We start from the raw sequence: 20,440 nt of genomic DNA, 5'->3' as shown, positions 1-20,440 counted from the left end.
ACACACAGGAGAGAAGCCCTACCTGTGCGCAGACTGCGGGAAAAGCTTCAGTCAGAGGAATAGCCTCATTAAACATCAGAACATCCACACAGGTGAGAAAGCCTACATGTATCCTGGCTACAAGGAATGCTTCAATCTAAGATAAGAGGTTTCCTTACACGTGGGTATCCACACTGACGAACATCCTTTCCAGCCTTCTGTGTGTGAGAAAAGCTAAAGGATAAAGGTCTCTTTCAGTTCCCCCAGACCCTACAATAGACCCTATCTTGCCTACAATAGAAGGCAGCAGGAACTGTCACATTGGGTCCATGGACCTGGTTCTGTTGTTGCAAGGCATGACTGTGTATCAGGGAGGAATGAATTAGGTCCCAGCAGCAGTTGGGGTGGACAGTTTGGGTTTCAGGGGTGTATGGTTGGCAGGAACCAGGTAGAAAAAAGAAGATGCAGAAGGAAGATGCAAGTGGCTGAGGTGCACCTGCCCTGCGTCTACAGACTCCTGTGTTGGAGGACAAATGTCTGTTTTTGAATAGTTGCTCTCATGACTGTTTAATGGGTTTGGATTTCTCTGCAAGGCCCTTGAGCCCTCTCCACCTTCTCTCTGCTACATCCCAACCAGGTTGGGATCATACCTGACAGGTTCTGTGTCCTCATGACAGACATTGCACGTGGATTTCCTTTTGTCTTTCTCCTCAAGTGAAGGTTTGAGAGTGATTTAGCTGCTGGTTTTTCAAACAGTCGCCATTATTTTGAATCTCTTTTCCCCAGGTCCATTTTGCCTCCAGCACGGGAACTAACACCTGTCTGCATTTCTCTCTCCTTTTTTGTCTTTCTCTCTCAGCAGGCAATGGGCCAGTGAGTGAGAATGAAGAGGGGAATTTCCAGCTCTCCTGCCCTGAGTGAGCAGAAGCAGGTGGTGGCATCACTGGGAAGAGTGAAAAGGGATGTTTCCCAGGGTCCTGGGCAGAAACAAGCCTCTGAGAGCTGGGGCCAATCAGAGGCAGCAGGGGAAGTGCCCCCAAAGAAGACAGGGTAGATCCAGTCCCTGAGAAGGAGGCTTGGAGAATTATAACGAGATTGCAGTGCCACCATGAATCTTCAGTGAAGAGAGACTGGATGTGTGGAAGAGAAGCTGCCAGTACAGGTCTAGTTTCATACACGTTATGTAACATATGGGTGTGAAACACCCCTGTGCCCTGTCTGTGGGAAAAGATTTCTCTGGAGACATGGTCTTTGTAAATGTCTTGTGATACATATCAGTTAGAGCCCTCCCACCCCCCTATCCCATAAATGTGAGAAAAAGTTTGTGTGGACCAATTCCATTGCTGCAGATTGTGTGACCCATGTGAGAGGGAAATCCAGTGATTGCAAGAAAAGCTTCAGAGAGAGTAATCTGCAAGTGTTCAAAGCCGTAGAGACCTAGAGGGAAACTTCAGACATAACCTTTATTGGACTTGAACACATCCATTCAGGAGGATGACCTGAAATGTACTTCACTGATTGCAGGTGTGGGGGGTGAACTAGTTTCAGTGAGGAACGGTTGGTGGGGAGTGGAAGAAGAAGTAACAGTGGGAAGGGCAAAGAAGTTGACCACAGATGTCCCAAAATAGCTCAGTAAATGTCTTACTGAATTATTATCCAGTTGCTTGTGAGGGGCTCTCACCCAGAGATCCTGGATGACCCCCCACAAAAAAATGTTACTGTTTTGCCAGGTACTGAACAGTGGTAGGAAGGGCTGGGGTTACTAATTCTTTTATTCTGGCTTAAACCTCCACTTAGAAGCCTGGGAAATGTTCCCAAGTGAACAAACTTCTTCCAGTTGCAGGCAATATTCTACAGGATTTATTAAAGGGGGAAGGGGGACAAATACACAACTCTAAGGAAAACCTTAACTATTAAATATTAGCTGAAACCCTGAACAGTTAACAGTCCCGCTCAGTCACTGGAACAACAGCCCTGGGTAAATCTCCCTTTCCAACAGCCTGGACTAGATAGTAGCTCCCCTGGGTTGGCTTCAATCTCCCCTGGCCCTAAAGTAGGAAATTGGTGTCTTTCCACCCCCCAGGCTGCTACTGGCTGGTGGTTGGGGTACTATCCTGGGAGGTGGGAAATGGGAATGCCTGATCTTAGGTACCATAGGGGTTGTGACCCTGTGTGTCCCACATCCTAGCTATTGCTCTAATCCAGTGCTTTTCAACCTTTTTTTCATTTGTGGACCCCTAAACAATTTCACTGGAGGTGCAGGGCCCTTTTAATTGTAAGTGTGGGTCTTCACATACTTCTGATTGATCACAGCCATCTTTTGCAGACCCCTTAGACATAAGGGGTCTGTGGACCACAGGTTGAAAACCACCGCTCTAATCGCTGGGATGCTGAGTGAAAGGGAAACTCCCCTCCATTTACCTTTTCTCACTGCAGCAGAAGAGGAAGTATTTGGATACCGGTCAGAAAGCCTTAGGGTCACCCAAGCTATTCAATGAAATCACTTGCATGCTAGAATAGTTTTATTAAACAGCCTGCCTGGGCTGCTTGGGGCTCAAGCATGGTATTGCACACATTATTCTCTCCCAGGGTCAAGGACCAGGTATTGTTATTTCACCACAAGGGGCTCTTGCAGCTTTATCCTGATACTGAAGAGCTACATCAAGCTGGGGGTAGATGTGGGCCTGTGAGGGTAAGGCCTGGGTATAGGGGCAAAAACAGCAGGCCTGGATGCTGTCTCTGCTTGAGGGTAGCTTTGAGAAATGAGCATGCAGCTGAGGCTGTGTAGGACGATTCCCTTCTAAGAGCTGTCATGCTACCGAGGCTGCTCCAAGGTGGTTCAGAAAGCAGAGTTAGGGGAGAGACAAGGGTTAGAGCTGAAACAGTGGTGAGATGAGGGCTGCTTCCACAGAAGTTGACAAAAGTAGAGCAGACTCCTACAGACTCCTACATCAGCGTTTTCCAAACTGTGGGCTGCATGCCCAGCGTGGGGGTGTGACAAGTCCCAATGTCCATGGGTGTGCAATCCTGTAACTGCTGTGAGTGGCTGAAGTTGGGAGGAAGAAAAGGACAAAAGATTGGCCAACTTCACTGTGGTGGGACAGAAAGCCCCAAAGTGGGAAACGCTGCCATAGGTGAAAACTGATGACAGCTTCTTTATTCAGCATGGGAGCAGTAGTAACTTCAGGAGAGGAAGCAGAGCCAAGAGGATCTGAGTTTCCTAATAGGCACTGACTCCAGCCCTTTTTGCTCCTAAAAAGCACCTGGCAGGAGGCTCCAGGTCATTGCATCATGTTGTCCCCAAAACGCTGAGGCGGGACCTGGGAATACTCAACTGAGCTTCTAACCTGGGCAGAGTAACTTAACTTTCTTTTTGTGGCCCCTGACAGTGTTTTGACCCTAGAGGGATTCACCTGCCTCCCTGTGGAGTTTGGGGAACCCCTCAGGGGGTCTTGGACGGGGTCTGGAAGGCAGGAGGGAGTGTCAGGAATCAGCCCCTCCCTTTTCTCCAGTGCTGCCTGTGCTTCCCTGGCCGTGCTCATCTCACGTTCCTCTTCTCCCTCTTGACAACTCTCCGCTGGGCAAAAGGCAACCCCTGCCCCTCCCCTGCACCCCAGCGCTGATTCTTGCTGCTGAGGCTCCTCGGAGCCTTTCCCTCCATTTCTCCAGAGGAACTTTTGGGGTGTCACGGGGCTGGGTGGGCAGGGAGGCACTTTTCTGTGTGTCCTAGTGCTTTCATGGGTTTCTGATCCTGGCAGCAGGAGTGGCAGAAACTGCTTCAGGTGGCAACCGGGCCCAAACCCCAGGGGTGCTTCTTCCCGAGTCACTAGGAAAACAACCCGGGACATGGGAAAGGCAACTAAGGGCACAGTGCTCGACGGTTCAGCCATGCAACAGTCCAGGGGCATCAAGAAAGGCACCATCGAAGCCTCCGTGAGAGCACAACTGCGGGCTTCATGCTGGGACATCCCGTGCCTGGGGTCCTAGGTCAGCTTAGGGGCGTCTGGCCCCGTGGGTTTCCTTAATGCACCCACGCAGCAAGTTCAAAGGAGCGGGGCTTTTTTGAGCCTGCTCTTTTGCTTAGGCTTGAAGGAGGCGGTCTCGGCCCCTCGCGGAGAAGCTGCTGTCCGGGAGCCCCGCTGGCGGGCGTCTCGCCAGGCGCGGGAGCGGGGGCTGCCTCCGCCCGCCGGGGCTCCGCGCACAGGGCGGAGCTTCCCGCCGCCATCGCCGCCCCCGCCCGCGGCTGCGGGGCCCGCGCGCGGGCGGCTCCTCCCCGGCTCCGCCGCCCCCGCGGCCGGATCTCCCGAGCGCTGCGGAGGGGCCGGGGCCCCGGGCTTGCTGCCGCCCCCGGGCCCCGACGCGGCCCTGGCCTGACTGCGCGGCGGGGGCGATGCTGGCGGCTCCTTGGGGAAGACCCGCCGCCCCCTCGCCCGGCTCCGGTTATTTGCTGCGGGGCGGTTGGTCGGTTTGTAGCGGAACTTCCCAGACCGCAGCTGTAATCGTGGGGGAGGGGGCTGTTTGCTTTCGGGGCTCCCCACATTGTGTGGCTGGAATCAAGGAAAGCTTCCCTGAAATCCCTCCAGTCCGTAGCAGCATCTTGAGAGAGGGAATCGTTCACCCCTCCTCGTTTTGGGACTGGTGTCTCGGCGGCTGGTGCCCGAGATGAGGACTCCTGTTGTTTCAGAGGCTGGGGACTTGGAAGGAAGCGGCTGCGAGGTTCCGCGAGGACGGTGCCAAGATCCCCTGGACTCCTTGTCGGCAGGGACGTCATGCTGCAGGACGAGGAGACTTTGCTCTCCCTAGGTAAGGGGGCCTGTCCCCGCAGGCGTTGGAAGCCGTGGGGTCTCCAAAGCCGACAAGCTGGTCCCTCTAGATACCAGGGGAATTGGCCGTACAGTCTGTAGAAACTCTGAGTGAGAGACTGCTCCTTCCACCAGCCTTGCCCTGGGTGATAAGATTTTGGGAGGGAGCGGAGCTGTGAACCCATCCTCAATCTGGAGCTTCCCAGGGAGCGGTTGGGTTGTGTGACCTGCTGTGCATTTTTCACTTTAGCTGCACATTTTTATGCATGGATGTCTTGTCCCTCTTGCTGTCCCCAGGGCTGGCCCTGTGCCTGCAGGGGCTGAGGTCTCAGCCGGGTTGGGAGGAGGTAATGGGACTGCCCAGGAGGGCTGTGCCATAGCCCTGAGAAAATGCCCCAGTGTCTAGAGTTCCCCAAATCTCCTGTAGGGAGAACTAGACATCTCCTAGAAACCGTCTCATCCCCAACAGGGCTTCCAGGAACCTTTCCCATCTGATTTATTCAGGGGCACACACCTGCTCAGCATCACTGGACCCTCCTCTGTGTCATTAGCACTGTGAAATCTTGCTCTTGCCTCGTTCCTTCAGCTGGAGCTGGATTTCCAGTTCCCAGGTCCCCTGTGATCTCCAGCTGGAGCTGGGTGGGAGAAGATCTGTGGGTATTGGATCATCAGGGCTCTGAGGGAAGGGTGGTCCTGAGAGAGCTGCATGTGGGTGAGGAGTTTGATATGTGACCATAGACACCATCTAATGCAGTCACAGAGCCCTCACCTGGTTCTGCCTCATCCTACCCAGGTCTCAATGATCAGCTAAGTGCTGCTTGCCTACCAGCTGAGGGTCCCTCCTGTCTTGGGCTTGGAGCCAGGACAGAGGGCCTCCTCTCCCTCCTCATCCTCCTCTCATGAGCTCCTGAGGGAATCACTTGGCAATTCTGGCAGTTGAGTTTCTTGTCTTCCTTTCACATTTCCCCTCTCCCTCCCTGAAAGGCCTCATATCTGCCTCCTCTCTCTCCTCCCTTCCCTGCTTCTCAGCAGGTGATGGCACCATGAGGGAAAATAAGGTGGAGAATCCCCAGCATCCTGGACTGGAGCAGGCAAAACTCCATGAGATAGTCATGGGAGGAGCTGAAGGGGATGTTCCCCAGTGTCCTAAGCAGAAAGAAGATCCTGAGAGTCAGTGCAGGCCAAGGGAGTGGCAGGAAAGGTTCCTGAATGGGATAGCGGTTGACTCAAGTCCAAGAGGGCAAGACTTCAGGCATGGGAACGGAGTCACAGTCCACTCCAGAATCTGTAGTGAAGAGAAACCCTGGGAATGTGTTGAATGTGCCAGGCTATTCCAAGGCAGCTGCAAGCCTTCTGCACATCAGACCGATGTCAGCTCTAGCTTGAATCTTTTGACCCTGCAGAGCATCCATGCAAAAGAAAAAGGCCACATGTGCCCTGACTGTGGGAAAAGTTTCCAACGGAGGAGTAGCCTTTTTCAGCACCACACCATTCACACAGGAGAGAAACCCTATATGTGCCCTGACTGTGGGAAGAGTTTCCGCTTGAAATGTTCCCTTATTCATCATCAAAGACTTCGTCCAGGGGAAAGTCCTTATGCCTGCCCTGTGTCTGAGAAAGCTGACAAGTCGCAGCCCAGTCTTACTCTGCATCAGAGCATCAGCACAGAGGAGAAACCCCATGTGTGCCCCAACTGCGGGAGGCGGTTCAGACGGAGGGGTAACCTTATTGAACATCAGAGTGTCCACACAGGAGAGAAACCCTATGCCTGCCCTGATTGCAGCAAAAGTTTCAGACGGAAGAGAAACCTTATTCAGCATCACAGCATCCACACAGGAGAGAAACCCTTTGCATGCCCAGACTGTGGGAGGAGTTTCCGTCTGCGGTGTTCCCTTATTCACCATCAAAGGCTCCGCCCAGGAGAGAGTCCCTCTGCCTGCCCGGGCTCTGACATGACTGACCCACAGCAGCCCAGTCCTACTCCACAGAGCATTGACACAAGAGAGAAACCCTATGCGTGCCCGGACTGTGGGAGGAGCTTCATTCACAAGAAGAGACTTACTCAGCATCAGAGCATCCACACAGGTGAGAAACCCTAATTGTGCCTTGACTGTGGGGACAGCTTTGATTGGATGCGTTCCCTTATTCAGCCTTCAAGCACCCTTCTGTGTGTGGGAAAAACCAACAGGGTGAAGGTCTCCCTTGGCTCTCCCCAGATCCTACCACCTGGCTAAAGGCTGCAGGAGTTCACACCGTGGGGCCAAGGGCCTGGGTTGCTGTGTTGCAAGTGGAGGGTGGTGCAGTTCTGGACAGTAGGTGGGGTGGATGGCTTGAGTTTCAAGGGTGGCTGGTTGGCAGGGATCAAGTAGGAAAGGGAAGACTCAGATAGAAGATGTGAGTGGCTGAGGTGCATCTTCCTCGGTCCCACAGACCCCACCCCTGGCATGGAGGACAAGGTTTTTTTCTGGCTAATTGCATACTTAAAGCTTTATCCAGCAAGGAATTAAACCCATGGGGATTTGCCCTCCGGCAGGGACTGAAGCCCCTACTGATTTCTCCCCTTGTTGCTTTCTGTCTCCGACAACAGGCTCCAGAACAATGTCCACGCTGTGCTCCAGATCACCGCATAGTCCCAAGGACCAGGGAAGCAAAATGGCTGCAGTGGCACCAGAGCAGGTGAGGGATTGTCAGGCAGTTTCACAGGGGAGAGTGGAGAGCTGTTTGGTGAGGGTAGGGCCAGTCAGCAAAGGACCAAAAGAGACAATGAAATGGAGCCCTTCTGCCATGAGGAGCAAAAGATGTACTACAAAGGCAGTGTGAAGAACCCATGAGGTGCAGCTGCCTGCCAAACACCAATTAATATTGTTATAGAAATAGAGTTTTATTTATTTAGTCATTACTGGACTGTGACTGGCTACATCTTGGGTGATACCATCTGGCACGTGTCTGTACCCAACTGTGGAAATAATTAGCACATAGTTTTGTTCTTGAATAATGTCCATTTCGCCCACATCCTGGTTGCATATGTTGTTGAATGAGGAACTGGGATCAGAGCAGGTGCATGCAGGGGTATAGATTTCCAGGCATCTCTGATGGTTCCTCCCCTCAACCTTATGGTGTAGAAGAGGTGAGGACATGCCACTCCCATCCTTGCTCAATACTGTGATCTACGCTGTATTTGCATGTCCCTACAGATTCAATTTGTAAACACCTCTAGAAACTCATGCAAATGATGCCCTAGCATGCCACAGGTAAAGCAGCGAGACAATGGCACTGTCAATATCCTGCTGCTACAAAGATTGTTAAAATACACTCAAGAGATTGAAGGAAGAGAACCATTCCCCCTCACCCCTGCCCCCACTACAGAGGAAGGCAAAAGCTCCATAGTTCTTGCTGTTTGGGGGCAGTGTACCTTGTAGTTGTACAACAGAGTTGTTTGTATATTTTTAGCAATATGTTAGACGAGAACTTGTGTGGCATGGTTATGATAGGGATGGTCATTCCTTGAACAGAGAGTTGGACTAGAGTCTCCTGACATCCCTTCCAGCCATACTTTTCTATGATTCTGTGATTAAGTACAGGCAGAGAGGGGACCCCCAGAAAGATTCTTGTACCTGCAACCCACTTGGACACTGTGTCAGCCTGATTTTTCTGTACATTGGATTTTTCTAGCTCTCCATTAATCAGAACATTCTCTGAAATGTTGGAATGGGTCCCATGCAGTTGGCTTGTTTCAGGTGCCTACCAAAGTAATTTGGAGTTGATTTTGCTTTTTCCCTTCAATCAGGCATTAAATTCAGGGGGCAATTTACTCCTTGCTGTTTGTCCAAAGTAGGAAATTGCCTCTAGGGAGAGATGGTGCTTATGGCATCCTCACTCCCAGGAGACACAAACCTAATGCATTGTGGGCATCATGAATAATCCCCCCCAAACCCCACATTCACCTTGAATGATTTGCTCATAGTCACCATATTGACCAAGAGCAAGTGGGTGATGGTTCCTGTGGCCGGAGTGGTAAATTCATGGCAGAGTTTTCCAAAGTACAGCTAACAGTTGTAAGAAGGGTGATTAAAATGCCTTCACTCTGGTCTTTCCACTTTGCATGTCTAATACAAAAAAACCCCTTTCCTCAAATTCCTTCATTCCCATGTGGAAGCTTCCTGGAATTTGAAGAAAGGCTTTTTTCACCCTCCATGGTCTGTGGTATGTGGGATTGTGTCTCAGCAACAGATGCTTGAGATGTGGAAACTTCTTGTTTCAGGGGCCGGTGACCTTGGAAGAAGTGGCTGTGTGTCTCCCCGAGGGGAAACAAGCTCTGTTGGACTCCAGCCAGAGAGTCTTGTGCAGGGATGTTATACTGGAAAATAATGAGACTCTGGTGTCTCTGGGTAAGGATTCCTTTCTCCTCAGGATTTAGAAGCTGTGGGGTCTCTGAAGCAGATAGGTTGGTTTTTGGGTAGGGTTCTTCCATGGCCACCTAGATTTCAGGGGAGCTGGCTGCATAATCCATACCAGGCCTGGAATAGGTAGACTGTTCCTTCCACTGGCCACGCTATGAGAGAAGAGATTCTGGTATCAAGTGGAGATGGAAATCCATCATCTCTAAAACTTCCCAGGAAGAGGTTGGGGTATGTGCCTTGCTGGGCGTTCGTTACCTTAGCTGCATAGTTGCACACACCAATGTTGTATGTCCCTCCTAACGTCCCCCAGGACTGGTCCCTTTCCTGGAAAGGATGAGGTCCCAGCATGATTAGGAGGAGGTGAGAGGCTGCACAGCTGAACTGTGAAAGGAATTGCTCAGCATGTGGAGATACTCAGGTTTCCTGTAGAGGGAATCATGCATCTCACGTGGATCATTTAATGTCCAAAAGTGTTTCCAGGAACCTTCCCCATGTCCTTGTGAGACCAGCCTACCCACCTTATCTGGAACCCACTCTGTGTCACTAGTGCTGTGAAATGCTGGTCTTGCCTTGTTGCTTCTGCTGAAGCTGGATTCCTGGTTCCTATATCCTGTGTGATCTCCTGTCTGAATGGAGAGGAGGTCCATGGGTTCCAGATCGTCAGGTCTTGGAGGGAAGGGCAATCCTGAGACATGCCCACAGATAAAGAATCAGATAAATGGGCACTGATGGCATCCATGACTAGCAAAAATACCTGGGATTACCACCAGGGCCCTACAGGCCCCATCTGTGTTTCTGCCTCATCTAACTTAGGTCTCAGTTGACTGACTAAATGCTGTTATCCCCATGACAGGTATTGCTCAAGGACTTTTCCCAGTCTAATACTGTCTGAGGGTCCCTTCTGCTGCAGGTTTGGAGACAGGACATAGAGTCTTCTCTACCTCCTGATTAGGGCTCCAGAGGGATTCAGCTTTGCATTTTTGGTCTTTATGACTGTTAGATTTTTGCCTCTTTTTCACAGTTTCCCATGTCTTTCAGCCCAAGGAATGACCTCATGTCTGCTGTCTTTCTCTTGCATTAGGCAATGAGACTGTGAAAGAAAACGAGGCCAAGAATCCCCAGCTGTGCTGTTGGGGGCAGGCAGAACTCCCTGGGAGAGCCCTAGGAAGAGCAGAAGGCAATGTTCACCAGTGTCCCAAGCAGAGAAAAGTTCATAAGAGTCCATGCAGACTAGGTGGGCAGCCGGGAAAGCTCTCCCAGGGAAGACCAATTGAATCCGGTCCTGGAGAACAAAGGTTTGAGCATGGGAATGGAGCCACAATCCACTCCAGAATCTGCAGTGAAGAGAAACCCTGGGAATGTGTTGAATGTGCCAGAATATTCCAAGGCAGCTCAAAGTCTTCTGCACATCCAAATAGCACTGATGCTAGCTCAATCCACTTGACCCCTCAGGCCATCCCTTCAGGAGAAAAATTCTACATGTGCCCTGACTGTGAGAAAAGTTTCAGGCGGAGGAGTAACCTTATTGAACATCAGAGCATCCATACAGGAGAGAAACCCTATGCCTGCCCTGACTGTGGCAAAAGCTTTAGACGGAAGAGAAACCTTATTGAACACCACAGCATCCACACGGGAGAGAAACCCTTCGTGTGCCCTGACTGTGGGAAAAGTTTCCGTCTGAGATGTTCTCTTATCCATCATCAGCGGCTCTGCATGGCAGAGAGGCCCTCTGCGTGTCCTGTCTTGGAGAAAACCTACAAGTCGGGACCCCGTCTTACTCAGTATCAGAACTTTGGCACAGGAGACAAACCATACGCGTGCCCCGACTGTGGGAGGAGCTTTATGCACAAGGAGAAACTTATTCAACATCAGAACATCCATACAGGTGAGAAACTGTCATTGTGCCTTGAATGTGGGGACAGCTTTGTGCAAATGTGTTCCTTTATTCAGTCTCAGAGCACCCACACAGATGAGACCCTTCTAGTGTAGTGTGGCTAGGAAGAGCTAAAGGATGAGTACCTCCCTCACCTCCCCACCCTGCCCCCAGCTCTGCCTCAAGGGTAGAAAGTGGAAGGAGCTCTCGTATTGGGCTGATGGGCCTGTGCTATGCTGCTGCAAGGCATGAATGTGCATCAGTGGGGAAATGGTGCGAGCGCAGGCAGCAGGTGGGGTGGATGGTTTGGGTTTCAGGGGTCAGTGGTTGGCAGGGATCATGTGGAAAAGGGAACATACAAAGGGAAGATATAAGTCACTGAGATGCATTTGCTTCAGACCCCAAGACCCACCTGTGTGGAGGACCAGGGTCTCTTTCTGCCCAGTTTTGCTCTCAGGGCTTTTTCCAGAAATGAATGAAGCCTGGGTGGATTTGGGTTGTAGCAGGGACTGAAGCCTCTTCTGAATTCTCCCCTTGTTTTCTCTCTCCAATGACAGGCTCCAGAGTTACATCCATAGTTGGCTCCAGATCGTCCCGTATTCCCAAGAGACAGGAAAAGGAAGTGACTGCTATGGTCCAGGTGAAGGATTGTCAGGCAGTTTCCTGGTGGGGGCTTGCTCTGGGTGACTGGGGGTGGCATCAGTACAGGAACAAAGGAGACAGGGGTGTGGAAGCCCTTCTGCTGTGAGAACCAAATGACATGCCACAAAACCAGTGTGGAGTGACCGGGGGACAGCTCGTACCAGACACCACTTTGCATTGGTACAGGAATAGAGATAGATTTAGTTATCCGTCAGCTAGGAAACGAGTTGGTGACTGGCTGCATGTGGAAAATATCTCAGGTGATGCCAACCAGCATTTTTCTGTGACCCTCAGGGTGAAATAGACTGGCACATAGCTTTGTTCTTGCTTAATTTGCTGTCTCACGTCCAGTCCCCTTCACCTTCAGTTTGTGCTGGTGGTTGAATAAGGAACTGAGATCAGACTGGCTTCCTATGGAGTACACTTCTAAGCATTTCTAAGAACATGCACAAATGAAGGCAGGGAGGGGACCTGCAAAGAGGTTCTCCTCCTTGAAGCCCTAAATAGGCATAATTTGTCCTTGGTTTTCCCATGAATCAGGCGTTTTTGTCCTCCCTTTGGCCAGAACATTGCCTGAACTGTTGGAATGTATCCCATCCAGTTAGCGTATTTCAGGCACCCAGAGGCCACTGTGGTTGACTGGTATCTCCCTTCAGTTGGGCTGTAAGTTTAGGGAGTCTTTGACCTCCTGGCGACGAGCAGATACACAATATGTGCTGCTGCTCCTTGTCCCCTGGGAGTGCCCATGCCTGTGCTCTGGCGTATGGCATGTTGCCCTGAGTGGGGTAGCGGAGGCTGGGGCCAGCATCTGGGAGCTGCAGCCACGGCAGTCCAGCAGCAGGGAGCTTGGCCAGCAACCAGAGTGTGGTTTCGGCTGGCCAGGCTCTGGTTTTGGGTGGTGCAGGTGGTTTTTTTACACTGGGATCTCCCAGTGTCAGACTTTTCCCTTCCCCTTCCCCCTGTGCTGCAAATTAGCAACATGGGTAATGCCTGCACGTGTGGCATGTTCAGTGTGCGGTCCTGCAGGCATGTTTACAGTCATGCATGCCACATGTGCACACTCATCTAGATGTGTCCCTGGTGTTTTCTGAGGTAGGAAGTAGCCACAAGAGAGAGAGGATGTACATGTGCATCCACTCACCTTCATACAATCTGAGGTGGTTCTACTGCAGATGAAAGGGAGACTCCTTCTCTTTGTCTCTAACTCCACACATTGCCATGCACCCTGCTCCTGTCTCCCACCATCCTCTGTTTGCCTGTTATACCTGAACCGCAGCTGGGGAGCTTCAGTAAATGAGACCTCAGATCACTGGATACGTGGATTTGTTGACAGATTAAACAAAGTAAAGCAAAATGATAAGATACATTTGATATATTGCTTGACAATGTTGCTGGCCAGGATACATTGGCAGGCAAGGGGGCTTCTTGCCCTTGTCTGTGGTTGGTTGATGCCTTTGATCCCATTCAGTTCCCACTGTACTCCAAACAGTTTCTTCTCTTTGTACCTTCTTTCTTTATCCAGACTACGTGACCAAACTTGTGTTTTTTTCCTTCTCTTCTTTAACGTATTTTAGAACTCAAAAGCCCCCCTCTCCTCAGCTGTCAGCTTGTCAGCTTCAGTTGCAACGTGACCTTAATCATTTGTTTTTCACATGCTTCTCTCTTTCATTTTATGTTTTTCCCCTTCCCTATTGCGGTCAGTCCAGATATACGCTGCTTTGCATTAGTCTATATATAATGCTGACTTCAGCTCTACTGTTCAGCAATATAGCTATTTATGTTATACTATTGTCTGAAGCTTGTCATCCTAGATTTGATAGATAGTCTCTGTGATGGATAGAATAGATTATTCTTATTGTTTCACAATCTTAAAGAGTTACTTGAAGATAACTGCTTTTGCAAGGCAGCAGCAAAAAGCAGGTTCTCCCAGAAGCCTCTTAGGCTTGACATATCTTCCAGGAGCCACGGGTTACTTGCAGAACAAGGGGCATAGGCTATATCTGTCTCCTTCCACATCTTTGAGAAGTCCTATCAACTCTTAAGGGCACAAGTCTGGAAGGCAGAACTTCAGTGTTGACAGCAAGAGGAGCTTGTGGCCCTCTTTTACTAGGGGAATCCTCACTCCACAGCTGAGAAGTGTAGGGCAGTGTTGCCATCTTAATTAAAACTGTTTTAATTGTGTGCTCCTTCCCTCCCCAGATCATTGGGACAATTTCGCAAACCACAGCTGACAATTTTGAGCAGGCTGACAAAATCAGCTTAATCAACAGCTGTGTGCATTGGGGTCTCCCTACTCAAGTGTCTGTTGCTAAGAAAAGGTTTAATCAAATTCTCTCATTTTCTAGCAGAAGTTCCATGATCTCTGTGAAAGGGGTTTTTCTAACTCCTCCCCCTCCCCCACCTTGTTCTTCCCTTGAAAGCAGACTCTTGTTATTTCAGGGACTGGTGACATTTGAGGATGTAGCTGTGTATTTCACCAAGCAGCAGTGGGCTCTGCTAGATCCCATTCAGAGATCCCTCTACAGGGATGTCATGCTGGAGAATTATGAAATGGTGGCCTCTCTGGGTAAGGATGTCTGCCTCCTCAGGGAGCCTCTGGTGCACCCAGGTTGGGGGTTGCTCAGGGGTTCTTTCCTGGTTGCTTAGATTTCAGGGGTGCCCAGGACTCTGAATAGGGAGACCTTCCCCTCCACAGCCTGTCCTGTGAGAGAAGAAAGTTGGCAGAAATGTGGAGGTGCTAATCCAATCCCAAAGCATCCAAAGTAGAGGTTGGGCATGTGCATTTCTTGCTGTTTTTAAATGTGGAGACCTGTGGAAAGGTATTTCCTGCGTCCCTTTCTCTCTCCAGAGTTGGCTCAAGCAAGGGCTCAGTCTCAGATGGGTTAGAAGGAAGGAAGAAGCTGCACAGCCATGCTGTGTGCCGAAGTCCTAAGAGAAATGGCCCAATGTGTGGTGTTCCCTGAATCTCCTTTGAAGGGGAAACAATCCTCTCCCTGAGACCCCTGACACTTGTAACATCCTGCTCTTGCCTCTTTTCTTTCCTTGGAGCTGGATTTCCTGTTCCCAAACCGGACATGATCTCCCACCTGGAACAGGGGGAAGAGCCGTGGGTCCCAGACCAACAGGGCTCAGAGGAAAGGGATGCCCTGAGAGACATTCACACAGGTGAGGATTGGTTGAATGGCCAGAGAATATGTCCATCACTGACCCAGACAAGTGGGATTCTCCCCCAAGGCCCCTGAGGAGCCTCCTCAGCCTCTCAGGTCAGGCTTGTCCTATGCAGGGACTGCATCCTCATGACACATGCTAGTCTTGTATTGCCTGCAAGTGTGACTCACTCTCCTCCTCCCCCCCACCTCCCAAGTTGCCTGGTGGGACGGGGAGGCAGGATGGATCCCCTTGTCCTTTTCAGACAAAGGGTTTGAGACAGAGCCAGCCCCAATTTTTTTTCAGTGTTTTGAAACTCTCTTCCCAAAAGCCCTTTTGCCTCTAGCTCAGGCAGTGACTCTTGTCTGCATTGTTTCTCCCCTCTGTCTCCATTTCTGTGTCTTTCTCTCCCAGCTGGCATTGGAACAGCGAGCGAGAATGAGGAAAGGAATCCCCAGCAGCTATGTCCTGAGCAAGCAGGAGCAGATGGGGCGTCACTGGGAAGAGCTGCAGGGGACATTTCCCAGGTCTCTGAGCAGGAAAAAGCTGAAGAGAGTCAGGGGCAGCTGAAGAGGCAGCAGAATATAGTCCCTCGGAGGAGCCCATGGAAATCACACTCACAGAGGAAGGGTTGGAGGATTGTAATGGGACTGTCAAAAACCTACAGTGAAGAGCAACTGAATGAGTATGGAGGAGAAGCTTCTGACACAGATCAAAGCTGTGTGCTTGTTGTGTGATGCACTCATGGAGACACATGTATGCCTGACTTCAGAAAAAGCTTTACACAGAGGGATTAGCTTAGTGCCCATCATCTAATTCCCACAGAGAAACTACATATATGCCCTGAATGAGGAAGGTGATGCTTGAAGCAGTTCCCTTGTTGCACATTGTGTAATCCAGAGGACAAAAACTGTGAGACTGGCTGTGGGAAAAGCCTCAGCAGTAGTGACTACCTACTAGGCATCAGAAAATCCACAAGGCAAGAGACCCTGGAAACCCGTGCAGGGAAAGCTTTGTCCAAACTAAGACCTTAGTAGACACAAAAGAATCCCTATAGAAGAGTGGATAGTTCTTGCTTCACACATGGGTGGCCTGTGTGAAGACTGCGGATCAGTGTGGGTTGGGTTTCAGGAGGAACAAATTGGTGGGGAGTAGAGGAGGCAGCATCATTGGTAAGAGCAGAGATTTGTTGTTCCAGGCCCCAGGAAAGTCAGCAATGGGATCAGTAGGAGGTACTTCTGCAGGTTCCATGGATTTCTATTCAGAGAAGAGGTAGACATGACCCTTGCAGTTTGCTTCTGAGCAGAGCTATGGTCCCTTGGGTTATGTAGAAGGATATCACTGAGGGAAGCATCAGGGGGCCCTGTCTCAGAAATGTCTCTCTAGCCTTTGGGTGGTGTACCTCTTGAATGGCAATGTAGTGACTATATTAAAGAAGGATCAGGATAACGGTGTGAAACACAAGATGCTTGTACAGCTTTTAATATTGTAGTTGCTGCTAAACAAACTGTCCCTGCCTGTCCAAAGCATTTGAGTTCCCTTAGCCTCTGTACTGCAGTGTTCTGACCATGAGTTACTTGTGCCTTGGGCAAAAGGGATGGGGAATCAAACAGGCTGGGAGTGTGCAGTGAAGGTTAGCAGCACATTCTGACGATGGTGATGTATTTGGTATTTCATGGAACTAAATACATTTGTCTGAGAACTGCCTAGTGCTGTTGTGGATGGAGCTGGCTGGGGGTGGGGGGGAAAGAGTAAAGCTGAGTCACTGGGCAACAAGGTTTTACTTTCCATCTGCTTGAGCTGCCTGCCCTCCCCTTAGCAACAGAAAGAAAGTTATTTCTACCCCCAGCTACAGTATTAGAAACGGCTGGATTCACAAGGGGATAGTGGCATCGTACCCATGAGCACTGCAGCACCCAACTTGTACGTGTCTTTCTAACTAGCAAAGTGTCCAGCCTCAGGTGGGGCACAGGGGCTCTTAGAGCAAAAACAGAAGGTTAGTCTTGTCTACGCAGCAAAGGCAGCATTCCCCACCTAGGCCAGGTCAAACTATGGCTCACCTTGGTGCCACCCCCTGTGCCCACAGACCTGCTCCAATCCCAGGAGCATGCTCGGGAGGCTTTCAAAGGTGATCCCCTGAAGCTGCTTTAAGTTGTCCCTGCAGTCAGTCTTAAGACCTCAGTCTGTGACAAGCTCACTAAAGGAAACCAGAGTTTGGCTATGACAGTGTTTGGGTTGAGAGCATAGAGGTCAGCTTGAGCCTAGATGGCCCTGGAGGAAGGTGCTATCTCCCTTCTTGTCCAGCTTCAGTCAAGTGTTCCTCACTGCACCCAGACTGTGCCATTTTATTCTAGCAGGTCCCCTCTTGGATATACTAGAGAGAACACTAGAACCCTTCCACATTGCATAGGCCAGGGATGTCACATAGGGCTTGTAGGCTGAACTGGGCCCATGAAGCTCCATCATTTAGCCCCTGGTGTTTCCTCTAGGTTGACCTACGTGCTGCACATGGTGCATGCTGCACTGGCCCCATGGGCAGGGCCTGAGATGCACAGCACCCATTCCAGCTGGTCTGGGACCTGCATTGAATGCAACACTTGTGTGGTGCTGGTCTGGGATGCATGCTGCATATGGCACCTGCTCCAACCAGTTCAAAACCTGTACTGTAGGTGACACCTATCCAGGACCAGCCTGGGCAGGTGCCATTTGCGGCGTGTATCCCAGGGGGGCTGGAGCCAGTAGCACATGCAGCATGGGTCTCAGACTGGCCAGGGCACATGCCATGTGTGTTTGTCCTGGCACATGGAGTGGAGGCAGTGGGAAGGGGTCCATGGGACACCTACAGTCCATAGACTGGCCCTGTGTCACTTGTTCAGCCCAGAGGAGTTTGACAGCAGTAGTGTATGGCATTGCAACACTGCACTACAAAGGGGGCTACAGACAACCCAAGTCCTTCAGGCAACAAGTGCACTAATTCAGGGGTTTGTGATTTGTCCTACCTGGTCTGGTACAAAGTGTCCTTGACAACCTTGGCTGTGTCCCTCCAAATGGCAGCAGACAGTGTCCCTGCTTCCTCTGTGCTAATTTCCCCTTCTGCATTCACCTGTTCCAAGTCACAGAGGTCTGATGCCTGGGGTCAAACAGTGCTTTGCCCAGTGCTTCCTGTGAAGACAACAGGGAGCCTCCAAGGCTGGAAGGAAGATGGAAAAGCACCTTTTTGAGTTACTGGTATCACGCTCAGGGGAGCGGGCCCTGGGGAAAGGCGCTGTAAAAGGCCACAGCACAGCTTGGGCAGCTCATGCTGGGGGTGGGCATAGCTGAGAAGTGTAGCGCCCTGAAGTCTTGATTTCTGCTTACAGTGCTGGGGCAGGAGAGGGCTTTAGCCACCAGGAAGGCACGCAGGGTTGAGCTGTCTGTGAAGAACAACCAGGTCGAGAACCACGGTGCAGGTCCCCACGTGGCTTAGGAACAGGAACAGCCCTGGGGTTTGCAAGCAGAGAAGGGGACAGTGTTTGAGGACAACGTTGTCTGATGCCAGCTGCTGCTCAAGTGGCTGCGCTTCATCCCGACTCGGGTCCCAGAGCAGCAGAGGCTGGCCCCGAGGGAAAGGGAGCGGTAGGGGCAGTCCAGCTGTGCCCAGGGTGCTGGTGACTGAACCCAAAGCGATCAGGTGTGCTGCTTCCCGAGCCCGGAAGTAGGAAGGAAAGCAAGGGTGTGATGACATACAGACTAAAGAGGTCGAGCCGGGAAGCAGCTCCTAGTCATCCCGGAGGGGAGGGGAGGCGAGGCGAGGCTCGGTCGCAGCGCGAGCAGATCCTCCCAAGCTTCAAGCTCCTGCTGATCACGCCAGGCCGGGGGGCCGGGCTGCCGCGGGTCTGCAGCCACGTGGCGCCTTCACCAGCCAGGCGGGCCCTGCCCGTGTCGCCGGCGCGGCTCGGCCGAGTGCCCCGGTTCCCGCGGGCTCCGGCAGGGGGCGCCCGGGGCTCGGGCTCGTCGGCTGCCGCCGCGCGGCCCCGGGAGGGCTCCGGCTGCGGAGGCGCCGCCCAGGTGAGCGCGCCGCGCTGGGGGGCCGCAGGCACCGCCCGCGCAGCCGCCGCCCCTCAGGGCCCGGCCCAGCGTCCCGCCGCGCCCCCTCCTCCTCCTCCTGCGGCTCCGCTGCCAGCCGCTCGTCCCCCCGCGGCCCGGGCTCCCTCCCCCCAGCCCCGGGGCCCTCTGGTCCCGGCCGGTCGCTGCGCCTCGCCCGCACTGCCCCTGCCCCTGCCCCTGCCCCTGCCCCTGCCCCTGCCCCTGCCCGCGGGCTCGGGCGGCGAGGACAGCCCGGCAGATCCGGCTCCGCGCGTCTCAGGCCTACCGAGCCAGGCTCTCTCTGACCAGCTGCTTTGTGAAGTCTTTGCCCAGCAGGCAGTACAACCTGAGAGGGTTTGGGCTAGAGCAGGAGCCGCAGCCCCTTCCAAATCCTCGCCTTGCTCTCTTGCCCCCATGACGCACCAGCGCGACATCCATTCCACGGCCACACTTGGCTCCGAGTTACCCCATGAGAGAGAAACGCCTGCGGGGTGATGGCGGAAGGGAGCGGTTGGGTTGGAGGGGGTGGGCAGTCACTGAAAGAGCAGAGATGGGGACGCAGAGCCTTTCGGATGCAAGGAGCAAACGATGTGCCACGATGCACACATGGAAAGAAGGGGGTGTGCAGCTGATGCCAGGTGCCTGTTTGTGTTGTTACAGGGCTATTTATTGATTTACTCAGCAGACAGCAAACAGGACCCTGCTCAGTTGCCTGTGGAAAATACATCTCTCATGATGCTAAATGATCCTCAGAGCAAAGTAGCTGGCACAGAGCTTTGCTCTTGAGTAACGTGCTGCCTCGTGTCAGGTCCCTCTGTCTCCTCATCGTTCCCATGGTTGGAGTGAGGAACTGGGTTCAGCTCAGCTGCATGTTGAGGGTCTGCAGGCATCTTAAGCGGCTTCTGAGGTGACGCTTTTAGTCTATGGTACGAAGAATATCTTTCTTGATATTCAGGAACTCCCTAGCAGAAGTTCCCTGGTGTCTGGAGAAGAAGGAGCTTTTCCATCTCGTCCTCCCTGGGGTCTGGTGGGACTGTGTTTGGACTGCAGGTGCTCGAGGTATGATATTACTGTTTCAGGGTCAAGTGACAGAGGAGGTGGCTGTGTGTTTCTCCAAGGGGCAGCCGACTCCACTGACCCCAGTCAGAAAGCCCTCTGCAGGGACGTCATGCTGGAGGAGAATGAGACTGGTCTCCCTGGGTAAGGATTACTGGAGTCTCTGAAGCAGACAGATCAGCTTTTGGGTTGGGTTCTTCTGAAGTGCCTTAGCTTTCAGGGGACGTGGTCTCACAGTGCCTGGCTGCACTTGGTGAGAGTCTGTCCGTCTCTTCCACTGTCACTGCCCTTGGAGAGGAGGTCCTGGGACATGTGGGAGGTATGAATCCATCCCTATCCCTGAGCTTCCCAGGAAGAGGCTTGGGTGTGTGCCCTGTTGTACACTTATCAAGTTTGCTGCATGTTTGCACACCCAGATACTGTGTCCCTCCCATCCTACCCAGGATTGGCCCTGTGCCTGAAGGGCCTGAAGTTTC

At 52.0% G+C, this 20,440-nt stretch overlaps 1 protein-coding gene across 1 annotated transcript in view; it reads left to right on the top strand.

The window, feature by feature from the left end:
• The first annotated feature begins 4,096 nt into the window (after positions 1 to 4,096).
• Positions 4,097 to 20,440, top strand: part of LOC149852378 (uncharacterized) — a 32,013-nt gene continuing 15,669 nt past the window's right edge. The window contains exons 1-11 of the mRNA XM_090028378.1: positions 4,097 to 4,782; positions 5,811 to 6,866; positions 7,369 to 7,457; positions 9,043 to 9,169; positions 10,263 to 11,066; positions 11,612 to 11,694; positions 14,136 to 14,262; positions 14,745 to 14,861; positions 15,258 to 15,577; positions 18,507 to 18,890; positions 19,988 to 20,108. Coding sequence (XP_089884504.1) covers positions 4,749 to 4,782; positions 5,811 to 6,866; positions 7,369 to 7,457; positions 9,043 to 9,169; positions 10,263 to 11,066; positions 11,612 to 11,694; positions 14,136 to 14,262; positions 14,745 to 14,861; positions 15,258 to 15,577; positions 18,507 to 18,890; positions 19,988 to 20,108 — 3,262 coding nt within the window. The 5' untranslated portion in view covers positions 4,097 to 4,748. The remainder of the gene's footprint in view (positions 4,783 to 5,810; positions 6,867 to 7,368; positions 7,458 to 9,042; positions 9,170 to 10,262; positions 11,067 to 11,611; positions 11,695 to 14,135; positions 14,263 to 14,744; positions 14,862 to 15,257; positions 15,578 to 18,506; positions 18,891 to 19,987; positions 20,109 to 20,440) is intronic.

This window comes from Crocodylus siamensis, chromosome 15 (assembly GCF_052110815.1).
Source record: "Crocodylus siamensis isolate JL-2025a chromosome 15, ASM5211081v1, whole genome shotgun sequence".
Lineage (NCBI taxonomy): Eukaryota > Metazoa > Chordata > Crocodylia > Crocodylidae > Crocodylus > Crocodylus siamensis.
The sequence above is the reverse complement of the archived record's forward strand: the minus strand, read 5'-3'. Positions and strand labels throughout refer to the sequence as shown.